We start from the raw sequence: 20,925 nt of genomic DNA on the forward strand, positions 1-20,925 counted from the left end.
AATGGAGAGAACTAAGAGCACCCAAGCCAGAGACCTCAAGCCCCTCCTGCATGGGTCCTTCGGTGGCTGAAACCATGTGGCTTTTAGGATAAGATGCAGAATTTGGACTCTGTCAGCATCGTGGCTACTTTTTGCTGAGTGCTGATCATGCGTTAAGCGATTACATCTCGTTTAATTTTCACAACATGGCTCTGAGGGAATTGTTATTTATCATCCCCATTTTACAGATCCGAAAACTGAGGCTCCTAGAATGCCAAGGCAGAAAGTGGCAGAGTCAGGAGTTGAACCCAGGGGCTCTGGGCTGAAAACTACTGTGGGATAACACCTTTGGCACAAAGGTGCCTCTGGTTCTCATCTCCTCTGGGTCAAAACGCTCCACTTAAAAATAACTGACGCTCAAAGGATTCATGATGGGAGAGGGGTAGAAGATTTTCCCAGTGTCTGTTTCGGTGGCATTAACACTCCTTTCCAACTTCAGAACCAAATCTCTCAAGGGCCCCCTGTGACCTCTGTGACTCTCCCATGCAGTCTACTCTCTTCTTTATTTCTTCTCTCATCACCTTTTTACCTCCGACCCCCCTTCTCCCCAGAGTCCTAAACTACAGACTTGGTGTCCCCGCCATTCCCCACCCCTTCCTCATGGCCAGTGTAAGAACCTTCTCCTGCCATCCTCTCGTGATACAAACCATCTGAAGAAATGAGCATTAGGTCCCTGGCAAGGCAAATGACCTACCATTTTCAAGAGGACACTGGGGAATCTTGTTTGCCCAAAGGTTCCAAATATAATCCATGTTCCACTCAAGGCACACTTGATGATCTTTGAAAGGGCGTTCGAAAGGCGGGACCGTCTTCAGCAGAGTATAATTCTTCGCTACAGCATGTAGCAAATTTTCCTCCCATTTAACATTCAAGTCTCTGCCACTGTATTTGTGAGTAATCCAGGCGCGTAGTATCACCGCGGATACCGAAATGGAGTGTCTGATGAAATAATCATCTCTATAAACCATGATGCTTGGAAATTTCACATGTACTATTTGTGTCCTGCTGGTGTGAAGATGCTTCTCATTCTTCCACCTTTTTTTGTACACAGGGATGCTACTTCTGAACTCAGATGAAACAACCGCTTCCAGATTGACAACACAAGGCTGAGAGCATAAATACTCAACCGAGACTTCAGAAACATTGCGGACATTGCCTTCAAAGACAGTGAAATAAATAAAGTCTTTGTAAGCCACGCTCTGCTCGGCTTTGGGGGTCACCGACGTCGTCAGGGAGGTCTGCCTGCCCAAAGACGGCACAACATTCTGAAAAGGGAAAGAAAAAAAAAAAAAAGAAAAGAAGGAAGAAAGAAAGAAAGGGGTATAGAAAGTTTAAAAATCATCACATTAACAGATATGTGAATCATTTCCTTTTTTCTACAAAAAGCACTGAATGGGGAACATAAGAGACGGCAAAACCACTCCCAAACAATTAGAGAAAAACCAACACACACACACACACACACACACAAATGAAGATTAGGCCACATTTAAGTCTCTCCCCAGACTTAGTAGCATCTGCTGATCAAAATGGGCCTTTCAAAGCTACGTGGCAATCATTCCAGAGTTGGTTTCCAAATGGAGGAGCTAGTTCACAACAAATCCAGGAGTGGTGAGCCTGCCTTAGCGTGAAAAAGAGATGAGCCAGCTTCAGACATTTCCAGACCATTGTCCTGACTTCAAACAGTGACACATGCAGCCAAATCAAAGTGTGGGAGAAGAGTTCAAAGTGCACCCAAGAGGGAACATGACAGGGATGCCAACCTGGCCCCTTTTTCTCCCGTGAGTTCTGAGCCAGGACAAGCACGCATGATGGATGGACCAGCAGGAGTTTCCACTGCTCCAAATCACACACAGGCAGGCCTGGACCACAGACTGTGTTGTCTGATTCTTTCACCATGGATGGGGCTACATGGGCCAAGAAAGATTTTATCTGTGTGTTGATTTCTCCAGTTCTCTAAATAAAAAGACCTCTTAATACAGACATTCCTTGGAGAAGAATTCTTGGAAGTTGGTCATGAGATCAAGGCAATGTTTTGAGCATAAGATACTGATATACGGGTGCAAAGAGCTCTTCTAAATATAACTTTGTGATTCAGGCATCCAAAACACAATAGTGAAAAGATTACTCTGGACCATTCACACCCATTAGCATGGCTATTATCCCAAAACAATAACAAAACAAAAATAACAAGCATTGGAGAGGAGGTAGATAAACCGGGCTCCTGGTGCATTGTGGGTGGGAATGTAAAATGGTGCAGCAGTTCCTCAAATAATTAAACCTAGAGTTACCACATGATCCAGCAATTCCACTTCTGGCTATAAAGCCTCAAATAGTTGGAAACAGAGACTCAAAGAGATACATTCATAGACATACACCCATGTTCATAGCAGCATTATTCACAATAGCTAAGAGGTAGGAATGACCTCAGTGAATAAAAGGATACACAAACAGATATGTACACATGATGGAATATTATTCAGCCTTAAAAAGAACAGGAAGTCTGACACATGCTATAAGACGGATGAACTTTGAGGAAACAATCTGAGTAAAATAAGCCAGTCACAAGGAATAGATACTGCATGATTCTACCTCTATGAAGAACCTGAAACAGTCAAATGCACAGAGACAGAGGGAAGATGGTGGTTGCCAGGGACTGGAGTTGGTGGTGGGGGAGGTGATCATGGGGAAGTATTGTACAATGGACACAGAGTTGCAGTTTTATAAGAGGAAAAGAGTTTAGAGAGGGATGTGGTGATGGTTACACAATATGAATGTACTTAACTCCCTGAACTATATACTTTGAAGTGATAAAAGCAGTAAATTTTATGCTGTGAATATTTTTACAAGTTTAAAGAAAAAAGGTCAGTTTCCCAAAGAAGGAAGAAATAAGGCCCCCTTTCTTCAATTCCTGCTGAGGGTTACAGGAGACGCAAAAGGGGCTAAGATACGAAGCTGGGTATCAGGGAATTGTGTTTACAAAGAGCAGTGACCCCAGGCAGAACATGATCAGGGCTCCTGTCAAACTATAAGCAAATCCTAAAGGAATACAGTCCCAGGTGAAGGTAATCCTACCGGCGGGGCAGGGGTGGATGTGTCTAGAATAGCCTTTATGGAAGGAATGGTATTTCAGCTGGGCTTGGAGGAGAGAAGAAAAGTTCTTTGGGTAGACAGCTCTGAAGGCCACTGAGTCCCCCAGCCCAAGGAATGCGGACTTCCCTTCTACGGACAGTGAAGAATCAATGGAAGTTTCTGGAAGAGGGAACAGTGTTTCTATTTGAAAGCACTGACCTCGAATTAGAAACAAAGCTGACAATCAAGAAAAACAAGCAAATGACACAGTTCATCAATAAGTAAATTCTCACTGATTGTCTGAGAAAGGCAAGTTGAAACCACACTGAAGAAATCAGTTTGAACTTACTAGCTTCACAGAGATCAAAAAGTCCAAGATAACAGGCTGTCCCGGCCAGATTGGCTTCTTATGTACTGCTGGTGAGAGTGATCTCTGGAGATGGTGGTCAGGCAGTATCCATCAAATATATAAATGCACCCACCCTCTGGTCCAATAATTCCTCCTCTAGGATTTTATCCTACCCATATACTCAAATTTGTGCAAAATGATGGATGTGCAGGTTTGCACTGCAGCAAAGTTTGTAACAGCAAAGGATGCAAAACTATATGTCCATCAAGACAGAGCTGGTTCAGTAAATGATAGGACATCCACTCCTAGAGTGCTAGGCAGCTATTCAAACGAGGAAGAGCTTCATGGACAGATAATGAAATGATCTCTAAAGTTTGAAGTTTTGTTGTTGTTGTTGTTTTTTAGACAAGGTTCAGAAGTGCCATTTGAGTTTCTTCTTAAGAAAAGGAAAAATATCTACACATTTGCTTGAGTATGTATAGCATTGCTTGCTCACGTGGAGAAGGATGAGGTGACCAGGAGATAGGCTTAGAGACCAACGTGTGCTATATAGCCTTATTTATCTTTTGAATTTTGTACTACATGAATACTGGGGGGGGCAGATTTGGGGTGGGGGGTGGAGGATGGAGAGAAAAGCAACTGTCCTATAGATGAAAATAAAAAATGTAGCTTCTCCAAGTGGTGGAGTGAGAAGGGCTGGCCATTGCTTTCGATTAGTCATGGGAAAACTGTGGGAAGAAATATGTAAAGAGGTGGGTACAGTCCAAACTCTCTGCCCCCGCAATGAGAGGCTTAATTGTTTTATGCTCTCATTTATACTTCCAAATTACAGGGGGGAAAACAAACATAAAAATAATCTTATAATTAGAACTAGTGACTGTTAGAGTGGACTAGCCCCTGGTGATGAGCCAGCCCACCCCATTCTTCCGCCAAGGCAAAGAGCACTGAGAAGTGATGTTCTCCAACATCGCCCAGCTGGTGGCTTCCCAGAGGCAAGCCCAGGAGCCCAGCCCCTGGCTTTCACTCCCTCTCCCACGTTCCCTGCCCCACAGCACACAACAGCAAGACAATAAAGAGCTGCCAGGTGGAACTCTGCTTTCTTATGACTAAAGATACCCCCAGCATTTGACCACAAGCAGTGGTTTTTCATTCAGCCAGATGTGCCAAGATGTGGCCCCCTTCTCAACATGAGAATCCAGCCAATGAGCCCACCGGGAGGCCAGCTGAAGACAGAGAAGCGGGGCACTCCTCATTCCAACTGCTCCTCATGCCTCTGTCACTCAATTCCACATTTGCCCAGTTAATGTGGCAACAGAGGGCAGAGTCTAGGACATACTGTGGTATACTGAATATCACCTCGTGTTCTTTCTCCAAGAATGACTTAACACTTCTTCCTCAATACTCTTATGATACCTTAAAAACTCGCCCCAGCCCTCTTCTCCACTTCAGTATTTTTTTTAAAATCATGTTTTTATTGCTGATGCTAGAATTCCAGGTTAATACTTCTTTTAAACAGAATTCTGGGGGAAAGGCTACGTGATTTCACGAGATTTCATTGCAAAGTACCATTACTAGTAATGTTCATTACTTTACATCTTAGTGTTAACTTGCATGGTCCACTTTCCCACATTAATAAGTGCAGCGTGCTGAAACTAGTTTCAGCTTCACTTGATGACCCATGACTTTCCGGACATTGGGTTCATCATCGCTGAGATCAGCAGGGACAAGTGAGAAAGAAGGTATAGGACACCTGACCGTATTCTCCTTCCTGGCCCTTCCCTCCAAAGTCAGCTCTAAAGGTAAACTCTATATATGCAGATGAAGATTATTTTATTTTTATCTACTTCAAAGCTTCAAGTGCAGGAAAAGTAAATCCAGGGTTCATCGTTTTAGATGCTCACTGATACAGAGGCCACGAGTCCTAGGAAGAGCTGGTAAAGGGGCTGCTCCAAATTGCTGTGAGTGTACAATATAGACTGGATTTCAAAGACAATTTTTTAAAAATGCAAAATATCTCATTAATATTTCTTATCCCAAATACACGTTGAAATGATCATATTGAGGTTCAGCGAGTTAAATAAAACATATCACTAATATTAATTTCACTGGTTACTTTTTAAATGCAGCTATTAGAAAATCTGGGAGCACACACGTGGCTCATATTTGTGACTTATGTTATATTTCTACTGGATGGTGCTATGCTAGATTTGAAGTGAGCAGACTTTTCCTGTAAAAAAGGGCCATATGGTAAGTATTTTAGGTTTTGCAGGCCACTTGGTGGCCGTGAAAAACTACTTAGCTCTGCTGTGGTATCAAGAAAGCAGCCACAGACAACTAACTCGGAAGCAAAGGAGCACGGCTGTGGTCCAGCTCAACTCTGTTTACAGAAACAGGCAGCTGGCTATGCCCATGGGCCATAGCTTGCCGGCTACTGTTCTAGATTACCAAGCTTTTATTCTAGACTTAAGAGTTTTAGAAAACACAACACGACGAAAAATATGCTTTCCAAAGGAATGGTCTTGTGAGAGAAAAGAGATGAATAACCCAATTAGGCGTAATTTCATAGACGTGCCGTGGATGGCACTTAATTTGTTATTTTGCTAAGGCTCCCTCGCAATGGTGTTGACATCTTGCTATTGTTTCTGTCAGTTGTGAGCTAAGGGGATGAGAAGTTAGTGCTAGGCTGGGTGCAGAAAAATTTCATGAGGAAGATGAACTTAAGAAGGGGGAGAAGCCTGAATACAGGAGAAGAACAATTTCTGGGACGGGCAATGTTTTTGTAATATGATGGGGGTGTGCTGGCCCCAAAGGGGACTTCAAATTCACTGTATGTGGCTATAGGGGCATGGTCTAAATCCCTCAAGGAGGCACGGTGGTCTTTAGTCTTTGGGCTCCTATGCAATGTAGGAAGCCAGCATCCTGTAGCTTGGAGAGGACCCAGTGGGCAGCTGCTGCACCATGAGTTGTGGCCACCTCTGTTATGTACAAAACCAACACCGATTAGCAACATATCACACTCTAAATATTGATTAAGCTGAGGCTGATTTCCTGGCTCAAGTCATGTGTGTGGTTATGAGCTGTTTCCTGCCAGGAAAATAAGGCAATTAACTTGAAGAGTTTCAGCTACAGGCATGACACGTGTCCAACCTTCATAGGTATTTTCACATGCCAGGTTGCATTAACGGAAGTGAGAAATTACCCAGTTGTTCCTTTGCTTAGAAATCATGAGGTCAGAGTCCATGTCTTATTCATTGTTATGTCTCTGGCTTCTCAACTAGAACGAGGCACACAGAAGGAGTTTGGTTAAGTGTTTCCTGGTGAAGTAAAATCCTGGGCATGAGCCTTTCTGTCAGGAGCCTCTGTGTTTCGCCTCAGGTCAGTGCTCCCAGGGGCTCGTGATCCAATCCCGAGTCCTCCCCATCCTTTCCCAACATTCACCAGTTCTCTAGTGATGGGGACCCTCTCCACTTCTCTTTTTTCATCTAGCCTAATTAAAGTCCTTGGGAAGAACCCTTACCCTTTGGCCTCTCACCGGACCCCTAGGGGATCACAGCTGATATGGGGACTGTGAGGTCAGGGAAGGTGGTGCTCCGGCACCTAGCTTACCCATTGAGGGTGGACTTCTTTCAGCTATCAAGCCCCTCCAGACCTTTCAGACAAACACACTATCTTCTAGAACTTTCCATTTCTCCACACCAAAAATACAAATTAAATGTTTAAAATGTCCTATCCCTCTACCCCCTGTTGGATGCCTATTTGTCTGGCAAGTTCATCAGTGTTAATGTGATAATGAAAAAGGACTTCAGTGGTGTCACATATCTGCATTTCTCTACCAGCCTGGGGGAGATAACGCCTTCAAAGCAAAGCCCAGAGGCACTGCAGCTTTAAGCAAGACTTGGGAGTTGAGTGGGCCATTTCTGTGCCCCTCAAATTAGGCCATTTAGGCAGCCACATACATGTTCCACCTCGGAAGCTACTGATCTGCTCTGCACACAACGGAGCTGGGCTCTGAAAGACGCCTGAGCCCTCAAACATCTGTTTACACCAGAAGTAAGCCTTAATCAAAGTCAAATTTGACAATGTCACACACACTCTCAAGACAGATTCTCTCATGTTTGTCTAATTGTGTATGTATTGTAAATTTTTATAAAGAAAGAAATGGGTCAGTTGATGTCATGTTCGTGATAAAAAACCCCAAATTGAAGATCAAAATGCATTCAGTTCAAACTGGGAGTCGAGAAACAGATGAATTTGTGTATCTTCTGGATGGAAAAAAAAAAAAAATCTATCAATTCTATCTAAGCTTCTTTTAGGATGACTGCATCTGATGCCCTTATACAAAATCAATAAGAAATTCTATTCAAATAACCCTCCCTGTTCCAAAAAGCTGAGAAAGCTTGGCTCTTTTCTCTATATGGACCACTTGTTCTTTAAGGAAGGGACCAAAAGATTGAAGTATCTTAAATCATTCACGTCTTGTCATGGGAAATTTATTTACACTAATACGTGTATGTGGTGGGTTCCTGTAACAATTACAGAGTATCTGTTTTTCTCATTCTTGCCCATTCTACCCCATCGATTACCAAAGGAAACCTTGCCCATGAGTGCTTTCTCTCCAAACTGGCTGTATCCAACTTTCCATAAGTCAAAAGGTCATAGTATTGGCTTAAGAGGCCTACTTTTCCAATTTCTGCTGACTAGAAGCAAGCAAAAATCCTGTTTATGTCAACAACGCATGCAATTAAACAGAATGGGCAGTGATGTCGGTATGGACGCCAAAATCAAGATGGGCCTTGGGCAATACTTCCCAGTTGATGAATATGCCTTCGCAAACCTGAGAGCTGGCTGGAGAAATACCATCACGACAACGAGAAGACTCCTGGTTGAATCGGTTCCCCTCCTCTCTTTAATACTGTTTGATAGGCTATTCCTTTTTAACTCAAGGGTAATTCACTTGAGGCTCTTTATGGTCTAGTCAAGGGTAACCAAAGTTTGGTCTGGTTTAATTCCATTGAATAACTGTGAGCTGGTCATTGGGACAGATGCAGCAAGCCCCTCTTCTCATTTACTTCTGACTTCATCCTCTCAAAAAGAACTTCATAGAACTCCCTTCAAATCGAATCTTCACAACAGCTCTGGGAGGGACACAGCCGAGGAAATGGAATGGAATCAGAGAGGGAGAGTCACTTGCCCAAGGTCAACCAGCTCCTCAAAAACAGAACCAAAATTCAAATTCCTGACTCCACAATCAATTATGGTGTCCCTCTTGCCTTCCAGACATGCCCAAAATGAGGCCCTCGACCCACCAACTGACCTCTACACCAGTCCCACTTTCTGGCCACAGGTGTGGGAAGTGAGACTTTGCTCACTCTCATCTTGAAGGTGGAGGGGGGCAGGAGGATGAAGGCTAAGATCCTACCATGTTGGTATACCTTGTGCCTGGGGAGGGTAGATATCATCTTACCCACAAATATTCACAGCGCACTGAGCCAACACCCCAGATCACTTAAGCTCTTCTTTGGATGAGGATGTCAGACAAATAAGAGCAGCCAAAGCAAAATGTCCTCAGCCATCCCTTCCATGCCACACAGCCCTCCTGTCCCTTGGGTCCTTTCTCGGGGGAATAGGATGAGAGCCAATAAACAGGGTAATTCACTTGAGGCTATTTATGGTCTAGTCAAGTCTATCCATCTTTGTGAACTGCCTGGGTTCTTTATGCCTCGTCTGCCTCTCCTCCACCTGCTTCCTTCAGCCAATTCATGATTCCCACACTTTTGCCAAGAGGAATAGGTCTACTAAGCAAGAGACAAACACCATGGCTTGGGGGATTTTTAGGAGCTCTGGTCAGGGTGAATGTGGCCTCTGTTGTCTGACAGGAAGTCTGAAGCTGAGCTCTGTATTTCAAATATCCATTTTCACTCTTGTACAAACGAGATAATAGAGAGGCTCTATACCTTGTTTTGATCTTCCTAGGCCCTGTGTTAGACACAGAGTAAGGAGTTTACCAGTGCTACCAGAGGGATAACCCATGGTCTGTGGCCACTGATAGGGAATTCTGTCACAGCCGCTGGAGATCGGCTAACAATCACCACATACATTTGTGCCACTAATGCCCCCTTGCGTCTTTGTCCTCTGGTTGTCTAACAAACGCGAACGTCCACTCTGAATATTTCCGCTCTACGGCTGACATCAATACCAGCCATTATGAGATTTGTTTTTCTCATTAAAGAAAAAATTATACATTCGAGACCAGCATTCGGAAAGGACAGAAATGCCTTCCACAAGTGCCACCATCCCAGATGGGGCTGGGGCCGCCTCCGCTGGTCTGGCCAAGTCTGGAGAAAGGTACGAGGCAATGACGTACGGGAATGCCAGAAGGGGTCTGCTGGCAAGTCCTGCCCAGACCATAGCACTCAGCACCCGGGACCTCAGTGGAAGCAATTCTGCTACCCTTTCCTTTCCGGGCCCTCACCCTTTGTGAGGAGGCTCTCTGACTCTTGACCTTTGGTGACCTTAGAATTTTCTGGCAGCTGCTGGAACCAGGGATCATCTTTTCAGAAATCTGCTTGGCATCGTTCCGTGACTTATCTTTCAGGCCTCGTCACAATTATTCATGCTTTGGCAGTAACCTAGCTACAGTCACAGTACTGTTCTTGAGCTGCCACTGAAGGTGACTCTGTCCCAGCCAATGGGGAAGAAAGGTGCCCATTGCCTCAGGACCCTGGCTCTGGGAAGCACGCTCCCCATGAGGGCAGGGGCTTAAAGGCTTCTGTTCAGAAAAACATTCTCGACTCCAGTCAAAAGAACAAGAACACAGGTGGGGATGACACAGAGTGGTGATTGACCCCCAAATCACAGCCAATGCATAGAATGCCTTCCAAGGCACACTCGCTCTATACCTAGACACACATTCATACAAATGCCCCGTGCCAACCTCCACCCGGTACCTCCGGATGAGAGACCCTATCTTTTATCCCTCCATGGCAAATATTTTCTGATTTCACCTATTTTTTTTTTTTCCTCATTAACAACCTGCCTCTAGTGTGCGGCCTGTGCTTCCTGCTTTGTGTATTTTAGGCTCCTTTAGACATGACCTCACATCCTGGCCAACTGCACAGTGGCTGCTAATGGTAAGAGGTTTGGTAATGACCCACGCATCTATGTATGAGAGGAAAGAGCACAACGCAGCAACGTACAGAAAGCAGTACGTCAGCGTGCCTAAGGACTGGGTTTCTGGAAGTAGACAGACTTGGGTTTCTACCTTGGACTACCTGTGTGGCCTAGGGCAACTTACTTAACCTCTCGGAGTCTTCGTTACCTCATCCGAATGAGGATCATAACAGCTCCCACTTTACAAGGTTGTCGTTAAAGCTAATACTGGAGAATGGAGGGGGTGTCTGCGTGACTCAGTTGGTTAAGTGCCCGACTCTGGATTTCAGCTCAGGTCATGATCTCAGGGTCCTACGATCAAGTCCTGCGTCAAACCCCACACTGGGCTCCATGTTCAGTGGGGAGTCTGCTTGAGGAGTCTCTCTCTCTCCCTCTGCCTCTCATCCCGCTCACACATGCTTTCTCTCAAACAAATAAATCTTTAAAAAAATACTGGATAATGCATATAAACAACTTAGTACAATGCAAACTAATATGATTAGTTATGTTTCCAAATTATGGGATAGCTTTCTCCCTCTAGTGTCTACATGTTCCTGAGATCCTGCTTCGTTATTCTGTTCCACATCTACTCTCCAACTGCACACCTCACCTCCCCTGACCAATCACTTTCTCTAGGCAGTATTCCTCCATGAGGAGAATGGACACGATTATGCCTTTTTTTTTTTCCCCTGTCATTTTCTGTATCTCGTGCTTCAGGCAGATGTTCCCCACCTGGCACAGTGAATTTCTCCAAGGTCAGGAAACCTCACCTTTCACCAGAGGCTCAGATAGCACATACCTCTAGAGCAGAATCCTATGGAAATGGCCAGACCTTTAGAACAAAAGGTGAAGCCCATCTTCCAAATCACACTTTTGCTTTCCCAGGGCTTGACAAAAGCTTCTCATTCAGTTGCAAAATGGTTTGCTTGTTTGCCAGACTTTCCTGTGCACTCGCCTATCTGAAGCCCATCCTGAAGGAAACACACAGCAGGAAGCACCAACACTGCCTCTTCGCAGTGGTTCCAAAATCCAGTCCTTCCCCAACAGCCAAGACACTCAGACGTGCTCTGGTTAGTTCCCACATTACAGTATGTCCTATAATTTCTCTCTTTAGAGGCCTGACCTCACCACCTCACTATCTCACTGTATTCTCTGCACAGCACCTCTGTCCCCTCTCTGTGACCTGGCCCCTTAAAACCCCCTCGGTCCCAACAGATCTTTTCTATTTGCTCCCTCATCTGCCTCTGTTGCCACAGACCACTAGGCCTTTGGGCTTTGCTCCTGTTACTCTGATTTCTCAGAACTGTCAAGAAGTGGTCTCTCCTTGCCAGGTCTTCAGATTTCTGCGTAGAACTTTCCAGACAACCTGGACATTAATGTTTCACACACTATTCTACGACATCATTTCTGCCTCTGTGGGTAACCAGTGCCTTGTGGATGGGGATCATCTGTTTAAACTGAAACCCTGTCTTTTGTTTTGGCAGTTATATTTATAAGTCTGTGAGCTCTAACCCAATGGCATAAATATTAAATAATAATACTTAACCCACACATGTTAACTGACAACTTCTGAAGACAGCAAGGAAATCCAACCACCAAATTTTTGGTGCTGGTTAACTTTAAAATGGGAAGAGAAGCATGGATTACTCAACAGGTAGACACTAAAACCGAATTACAATTTGCATTTCTACACCCTCTTGCTTCAAGAAATGCAACAGCCAAGAAGTAAAGAGTGTTAAAAGAAACTTGGGCTGGGTGGCAATTTCTCTGCAATCAGATCCTGATGGCTGACAATGTCTCCTGAGCAGTTTTTAGCCTCTACAAAGGAAGACTCCAAATAACGGTGAGACCATATAAATGAGAACAATTCTGGACAATGACACTGCTCAATTTTAAGCATTCTGTGAATTTCCTATTACATCAGTTTCATGATTCAGCATTTTCGATTTCATTTATTTACAGTAATATATGGCGAGATAACCCAAGGTTTCTGCAGGATCCTGGAACATAAGGTAGGCTGGACAGGAAGGGTGTCGCCTCCTGTAAATTTACTATTGTTTAGGAGCTTTCAAAGCAGAAGAAAGCAAGCCATCAAAGGAATTGAGGACTATTCCCCCACCCCTCTCTGAGGGTCTAAATTATTCTGGTATTCTAAATGAGCTGGTTTTGTAAAATAGGTTACTGCCATTTAGTTGATGACTGAAACCCAAGCCAAGAAGAGCGCAAATGGTAAACTGGCGTGCCTAAGCCAAGCGTATTCTCTTAAATGACAATGTTCAAGTCGCAGCTAAAGTCGCCACTCAGGCGGTAAGCGTGTTACAAAGAACTCGATTTCTTTCTGGCATCCGCAACTTGGCTGGAGTGACCACGGAGGAGTTGAAGAGCGCTGGAAACGCGAGGGTTCGTCGCCAGCGCGTTGGCAGAAAACGGTCCGGGCCATGAGAACCCGGCGGAAACTAAACGGAGGTTCGAGGCGGGAGGCGAAGTTGGGCACGGGAAGGCAGGGAGCTGCGAGACTGTGAGGGAAGCCCAGGACGGGGAGGGAGGGAGCTGGAGAGCCGCGCGCGGCGGGTGGGGAGGAAACGCGGCTGGCGAGGCTCCAGGTGGAGCCGGGGACGGGAGGGGGGTCTCGAGGGGAACCTCGCCCGGCTCTGGAGCGCGTCTCGGGAGGGAGAGGAACCGAGACCAGCGAGAGCGCCGCGCTGCAAGTCCGATCCACGCACCCTTCTCCGCGCCCCGGGTCCCCATCCCAGGTGCCGGCGCGTCCGGGGCGCAGCGGCCAGGAAGCGAGCAAACTAGCAGCGCCGTACCGCCCGGCGACGCGGAGCTCCCCGGCCGCCCCCGCCCGCGTCCCCGGGGCCCCGCGCGGAGGGGAGGACCCGGGTAGGGTCCGGCGCTCACCAGGTAGCAGAACAGGAGCAGCGCGCTGGCAGGGCGGCCGCCGAGGCCCGGGGGGACGCTGCCGCTCGGGGGGGCCATGGCTGCGGCCCGGGGACCGACCGCGGGCGGCGGGGGTTGTTGCTGCTGCTGCCGCGGCCACCGGAGCCCCGCGCCGCGCCGCTGCATGGCGAGGCCGCCCGGATCCGGGCCAGAGCAGGTCACCTGGTGCAGGGACCGGCCCCCGCCCGAGGCGCCACCTTCCCGCCCGCCCCCGGCCGGGCCGGCCGCCGCGCGCGGGGCCACCTGCCGCCGCCGCCGCCGGACCCGCCGCCGCCGCCGCCACTGCCGCTCCCGCCGTCGCCGCCCCCGCAGCCCCAGCCGAGCGCCGGCTCCTCCCCGCCTCCCAGTACCGTCCCCTCCCTCCCCTCTGCCTCCCTGCCCAGCCCGCCTCCCCGCAGCTGCCCCCGATCCCGGCTGCCACCTCCCCGGCCGGCCGGCGCCCCCGCAGGTGGGGACTGACCCCGGTCCCGCCCCCCTGGCCGCCGCCCCCCGCCGGGTTCTCTCGGCTCCCCGCCCGCCCCCGCCCCCGTTTTCCCTTTCTTCGCCTCCTCCCCCGCCCCCCTTCGGCGCTCTTCCTGTCCGCTAGCCCTCTCTCCCCTCCCTCCGTTCCCCCTTTTCCCTCTCCCCGGTCTCCCGCTCGCACCTTTCTTTTCCTCACCCCCTCTTCCTTCCACTTTCTGCTTTTTCTCCCCGTCCTTTCTCTCCCTCCCCTCCTTCCCTTTCCCGTTCTAGTGCCCCCTCCCGCCTTCTCCGGCTCCCACCCACTCCTCCTGCGGGTCCCGCAGCCCAGTTCCCGCCGGTGCAATGGGTTTTGTTTCGTTGCTTTTGGGCGAGGGCGCCATTCCCGCTGGGCGCGGGGCGAGTGTGCCCCCTGCAGTTGCGCCACGCGGCGGCCCCGCTTCTAGTCTTTTAAGGCTGGATTTTGACCCCTGCCAACCTCCACCTGTCCACCTGCAGGGGTGGGGCTGCCTCCCTCGGGCACATTTTTAACCCAGGTTGCGCCCCGCCCTGCCGGCTGGTACGCGGCACGTTCTGGATGTTTCCCGAGGGTTTTGTGCGGTGCCGCCGCCACCGCCACCGCCACCGCTCTTTGTTTTAATTGTCCAGAGTATCGGCGCTCAAAGCGGGTTTGCATTGGATTTGCAGCGCTGTGGCCCGCCTTCCACTTTGGACGGAAAAGAAAATGAATTAATTAGGTCAATGCAATCTGACTGAAGCCCTAAATGAAAGGGTAAGGCTCGTGAAGTGCACAAACACTTTTAAAAAATAAACCCGGCACGCACTGGGTCTTGGGGACCCAGGTTGGGACTGGCTGTTGGCGGTATGTGTTCTGCCACCAGTGCGAGGGGCGCGGCTGGACCACAAGACCTCCAGCTTGCGGCCTCCCCGGTGCTCTGGGAAGCGTTGGCCTGCGTCAGGAGGTTCAGAGAACTGCCTGTGCCGGGAACTGGTGCTCTGAAACAGTTAACAGTTAACCCACCTTTGAAAGTTCTCAAAAGCTTCCCTTAGGCACTAGTGGATTTGTGCATATTGCAGCTAAGAACAGTTGGGAGTCTGGAAGGATTTGGCCCTTGCCCTGTGCACATGCCACAGCAGTAGGTCAAGTCCAGCCAGGAGACAGGGGAGGCTGGCAGTGAAGGTGGGGTGCCCAGGGGTTGTGCCTGGATATGCCCTCAGCCATCTCAGGATAGGCCCCAGCACACTCAGCAACCCAGCTGAGTCATCCCTTTCTCTTTTTAAGTCACCTGAGGGCTGTGGTCCTGGGTCAGGATCATGGCTCCCCGACACTCACTGCAAGGTAATGTCTTCTGTGGTGGTTCTCAACGTTCAGCGTGCGTCTGAACCGCAGCGAGGACTTAGGATAGTATACATTGCTGGATAAGCCCATTAGAATTCAGGTTCAGTTGGCCCTGGTGAGGCTTGAAAAGCTGCCTTTCCAACAAGGTTGCAGGGGATGCTGCTGCTGGTCCACAGACCCCATTTCCAGAACCACTGGCTGATAGAAAGGGTCATTCTGCTCCCACCTAATCCAGCGGCCACCGCTTTAAAGCATCTGAGGGCTTCTTTTTGACAGATGTCTCCAACACTGTCCCACTTCCATAGACCCAAAGTACTTACAATTCTCCTGTGTGATGTGGAAAATCATTTATTCTATCGAGTGTCTAAGAAGATAAAAGATTTGGTGTCTTGTCCCAGATTGTGTACACACACACACACACACATATATATATATACAGAGAGAGAGAGAGTCAGGTCAAAGTATAAATTATACATTTTAATGTATGTGGAAGGAAAATTGTTGGCCAGTTCCAGGATATGGGGCTTCACAATATTTCTGGAACCTGTCTTCCTAGGCTTCTCTGGAGTACTCTCCCCCTTCATTGCCCACGGACTCAGTTGTTCTTCAGGGAACAAAATGGTTTTCTCCAGTTGTTTGTAATCAGGATTCATGGAATTGAAGTTTTAGAAGCCTATGAGTTTGAATTTCCCTGACTATTGTCACTGTGGAGGCACCCTGTAGGGCACTGGGCTATTTTTAACCTGGTGTATCAAATCTCTGACTGACTAGGCTTTGGCTGTGCTCCTACTGTGCGTCAGGCCCCACCCAAGGCTCCAGAGTCCAGAGGTGACTGGTCATCCCTTAACTGATCCCAGAAGCCAGGATCAGTTTTTGCCCTTGCCTCCTCTCCAGCTGTCTGTATCAATAATTTGAAGGGTGTGGTCTGATTATAGAAGAAGACTGTTCATTCCAAAAATATCATTCTTTCCCACTTTTACGATTTATTGGTTTGAATTAAGTGTTAATGCTCCGCTAAACTGTGAAGGTCCCTGGGGACCGTATTTATCCAGTGTGGCTCATTACTGCCTTAGTGTGAGTCCGTTTATCCCATCCCCTCTGAGAGACCGTGAGAGAGCAACACCACACTTCAACGTGGAACAGGACAGAGTCCCGAAGGAGGGTGGTAGCCTCCCTCCACAAGGCTTCTGGGTTGGAGCAATCAGAGGTCTGGAGGAAGGGGGTTAGGGCTGCAGGGAAAAGACAGAAACTTCACTGAACGGGCTTGCCTCAGTGGGCATAGAATGGTATCCAAAGCCAGTAGTTCTTGGATGCTGAAATGGTTTAAGATTTATAAAATCAGGAGCCTGGGTGGCTCAGTAGGTTAAGCATCTGTCTTTGGCTCAGGTCTTGATCCTGGGATCCAGGGATCGAGTCCCAAGTCAGGATCTCTGCTCAGCAGGGAGTCTGCTTCTCCCTCTCCCTCTGCCCCTTCCCCCTGCTCACCTGCATGCACACATGCGCACTCTCTCTCTCATAAAGAAATAAGTGAATAAATAAATCTTTTTTAAAAATAAAATCTGTGGGACGCCTGGGTGGCTCAGTTGGTTACGCAGCTGCCTTCGGCTCAGGTCATGATCCCAGCGTCCTGGGATCGAGTCCCACATCGGGCTCCTTGCTCCGCAGGGAGCCTGCTTCTCCCTCTGACTCTGCCTGCCATTCTGTCTGCCTGTGCTCCCTCTCGCTCGCTCTCTCTCTGACAAATAAATAAATAAAATCTTTAAAAAATATATAAATAAATATAAATAAATAAAATTAAAAAATAATAAAATCTGTAAAATCTCAGGGACCAATGCATTTGGGCAACTATTCACTTGCCAAGTAAAAATATTTAAAACAAACAACCCTCCTGCCCCAATATGCTGTCTTTTATCAACATTATTTCATCCAAAGGACAGGGTATTTTTACTATCAAAAAATTAGGAAGGACCTAGTATAGTAAAAGAAAAGTCCTTTAAACTGAATATAAGTTGTGAAAAACTCCTGATGGGTCATTTTCTTATTTTGCTGTGGACCCGTAGAAACTTACCTTCGGGCTGTCATGGTCCATGCAGGGGCCCTTGGAAACCACACTTCTAGGTCCTAAGGATGTCTCAGGTCGAGACTGTGCAGAGACACCTGATGTCTGAGTTATAAGAAGGGGCAGGGAGGGCACTACATAAGAGTGGGGAAATCTCCTTCTGCCCACTGCCCTCCTACATAAACCTTTGGGTCCCAGGCAAATGCCACCAGCTCTAGAGAACCTTCTCTAGTGACCTCCAGTCAAAAAGCAACCAGTCCTTTCTCTCTCTCCTGCAGCTCCATTAGGCAGCTGGCTAAGCTTGCATCTTGTTCTAGTCGGTCTGTTGGCCTGTTCTCCTCAAGTGGGTTGAAAGCTCCTTGGAAGCGGGGGTTGTTTCTTAATCAGCCCTGGGCACTGCCCCCATGCCTTCTATGTAGAAAGCTCTTGGACTTAGTCACTCCATAAAATCGACTTCATCATCTTCCTTTTTTTTTTTTTTTTAAGATTTTATTTATTTATTTGACAGGCAGAGATTACAAGTAGGCTGAGAGGCAGGCAGAGAGAGAGAAGGAGGAAGAAGGCTCCCTGCTTAGCAGAGAACCCGATGCGGGGCTCGATCCCAGGACCCTGGGACCATGACCTGAGCCGAAGGCAGAGGCTTTAACCCACTGAGCCACCCAGGCGCCCCATCATCTTCCTTTTTCATTTTGTTTTCTTTCCATCCTTCCTTTTCTTCTTGCCCCCTTATCACCTCTCTGCCTTTTTTGTTCCTTCAGTAGTCAGTGTCATCTTCTCCATCTCCTTCCTGTTAGTACCTGGCTTTTCCAGAGTTCTCTGGAATTCTGTCCACTCCCACTCCCTCCATTCCTTTCTGCAACTTCAGATATGCGGGATAAAGATAAATGAACTGTGACATTTGCCTTTGACATCAACATAAAAGAGAAGAAAACAAAAACAGAAGAGACGATTGCTGTCAGGCAACATGCTGCCCATCCCCATTGGAAAACCATGGCCTTTTTTTCTGCCAAGGTTGACCTTCAGGATCCAGTTAAATCCTGTTTGCAGCAAAAACAAAACAAAAACCTTTTTCAGCATTTAGTACTTCCATTTTTTTTTTTTTCATGAAAACTTGAGAAACCTAGGCTTGGGGCTTCCCTAAATCCATTCCTATCTCTGTTCTTCCTTTTTTGAATCCTCCATATGTACCAAGTACTTCTGCTCCTCCCTTCCTTAAAACGTTCCACCAGATTCCATGCTCATCTCCTCATCCCCATACCCCATCCTTTGAGCCTTATGTCTCTGTGACTCTACAGACTCCTTTCCTGTGGGCCGTGGGACCCTTGAGAAGTTGTGTGACGAGGGGACGGAAGCCCTTGGGTGAGCTGGGACTTTTTCCATGCGTTTCTGTGGGAATGCTGAAGGTCTCAGAATCACCCACTCTGTAGCCTTGGTGTACTCCTAAATGAGCTCTATTTCTGGGCCTGTCAGATGAAATGCTATTGCTCCCAGTTATTTTTGGCTCCTTGCCCTTCTGAATAGGTGCACATTCAGCTCAATTCTCCCCCGACCCTGAGCTGGGAAAAAGCAGGCAGCTTTCCTTAGCCAAGCCTCCTCTCAAGTCAGGACCATTGGCCCCCTTAGGGAGCAGCTATCACAGGTGCCCTGAACTGCACCCCGGCTATTTGTGCTGCCACCAGGCCCAGAAAGAGGGGAAGTCCTCTCCCCGGCCCCCTCAGACTACTGGTGGCAAGACTTGTGAACTGAGCATCCCGGGGCAGGGCAGCTAGGTATCCAGGGCCTCCTCACTCGTATAGAGGTCTGAGCCCTGCTTCACTGGCCATGACTGCGAAACTCTTCCCACCATCCTTGGGGGACCTGGGATGGTAGGGGTACATTTTAGGCTCAGTGAGCACAGAAGTATCTGTATACCGAGGGTGTAAGGAAATTTCTGTATACCTTGAGAGGCAGAAGGTCAAGGGCACGTGTCCATGCTTGGAAAGATCTCTTTGGGTGAGCGTGTTAAGAACATGTGTGTGAAAAAGAAGGGTGGAGGGAAGTTGGGTGTGGATGTACAGATCCACTTGGGACAGGGAGAAGGGGGTTGGGGGGGCGGGTATTGACTGGGCACCTAGGATAGAGAGTAAATAATTGAGGAAGGAGAGTCCACGTGAGACCTTGGAGAACCGGATGCTGTCTACAAGTCCTGACAGATTTGGTAAGTGCATCCTGCCGCTGACATGGCGATCCTTAGGCAGGCATTAACATCGACTGAGAGCTTTCAGTCTATCTGGTAATAAATAATACCAAGTAAAATGAAATGTCAAGATCAGCTGTACACATATGGATACTTAGTGAGGTCCATATAAAATCGAGAATAGCCTAGAGAAGAGGAAACCAGACCAGGGTTCTCTTAATAGCTACTTATCGCTACAGCTTTTGGCTGGCAGATTTCTTTCTTTCTTTCTTTCTTTCTTTTTTTAAGATTTTATTTATTAATTTGTCAGAGAGAGAGAGAGAGAGCGCACGCACAAGTGTTGCGGGGGTGGGGGGGCATGACAGCAGGCAGAGAGAGAAAGAGGCTCTCCATAGAGCAAGGACTCCAATATGGGGCTCGATCCCAGAACCCTGGGATCATGACTTAAGTCAAAGGCAGCGCTCATGCCGCTTACCCGACTGAGCCACCAGGCACCCCTGGGAGATTTCTTTTTAAAGTTCTTATCAAGTGTTGCTTTGATGCATTGATTCATTCAATCGTCATGACACAGGCAGCAGCAGCCTCATTTTACAGAGGAAGGAATGGAGTCATTTGAAAGATTTCAGGTTCATGGTCACGAGGGGGCCAAACCACTTTGGCTTAGGCAGCTTTGCTCAAAGACTCCAGCTTCCACTACTCTGCTCCACTCTTGGTGTGACAACCGGTGGTGGAGAGGCAACAGGTGTTCTGAGGTGTATGTGTGGGCGGGGGGATCATATCTGGATTTCAAACTTAGATGTCTGGCAGGGCCTCATGGAGTTAAGGACACACATTTCAATGCCAAAGCTTCTGTCCAAGGCCATCCCACCACTTCCTAGCTATGTTATCTCCGGCGGGTCACAAACCCTTTTTGAACCCGAGTTTCCTCCTCTGTTAAGTTGGGGATAAAGTCACCAACCTGGCTACTGATGTGGCGTTGGGAAGGCCATCAAGGAAGCATGGGTGAGGGCACACGGCAGCTTGTCAAGCCCTAGACAAGAATGAAGTGCCATTTGTATGTTATCCACACTTGTCTACTTCTGAAAAAGCTCACAAAGAAAGATACAGCCCTTATAAGATTATGAAAAATAGAGGGGCGGCTGGGCGTCTCAATTGGTTAAGCATTTGACTCTTGATTTTGGCTCAGGTCCTGATCTCAGGGTCATGGCATTGATCCCTGCATTGGGCTCTGGGCTCAGCAGGGTGTCTTCTTGAGATTCTCTCTCCCTCTGTCCCACCCCCCTTTCTCTCTAAAAAAAATAATAAATAATTTTTTTAAATTATGAAAACAGAAAAAATTTTAT

The 20,925-nt window shown here is 47.7% G+C and overlaps 1 protein-coding gene across 2 annotated transcripts in view; it reads right to left on the minus strand.

Moving 5' to 3' along the window:
* SEL1L3 (SEL1L family member 3) overlaps positions 1 to 13,792 on the minus strand; it is a 113,802-nt gene extending 100,010 nt beyond the window's left edge. Inside the window, exons 1-2 of one of the 2 annotated variants that reach the window (XM_045076193.1) lie at positions 13,511 to 13,792; positions 734 to 1,304 (exon numbers count right to left, since the gene is read on the minus strand). In XM_045076193.1, coding sequence (XP_044932128.1) covers positions 734 to 1,304; positions 13,511 to 13,675 — 736 coding nt within the window. In that variant the 5' untranslated portion in view covers positions 13,676 to 13,792. The remainder of the gene's footprint in view (positions 1 to 733; positions 1,305 to 13,510) is intronic. The other variant, XM_045076189.1, reaches the window with a different exon arrangement.
* Positions 13,793 to 20,925: the final 7,133 nt, after the last annotated feature.

Source organism: Mustela putorius, unplaced genomic scaffold (assembly GCF_011764305.1).
Source record: "Mustela putorius furo isolate JIRA1106 unplaced genomic scaffold, ASM1176430v1.1 tig00000083_pilon_pilon_pilon, whole genome shotgun sequence".
In the NCBI taxonomy this organism is placed as follows: domain Eukaryota; kingdom Metazoa; phylum Chordata; class Mammalia; order Carnivora; family Mustelidae; genus Mustela; species Mustela putorius.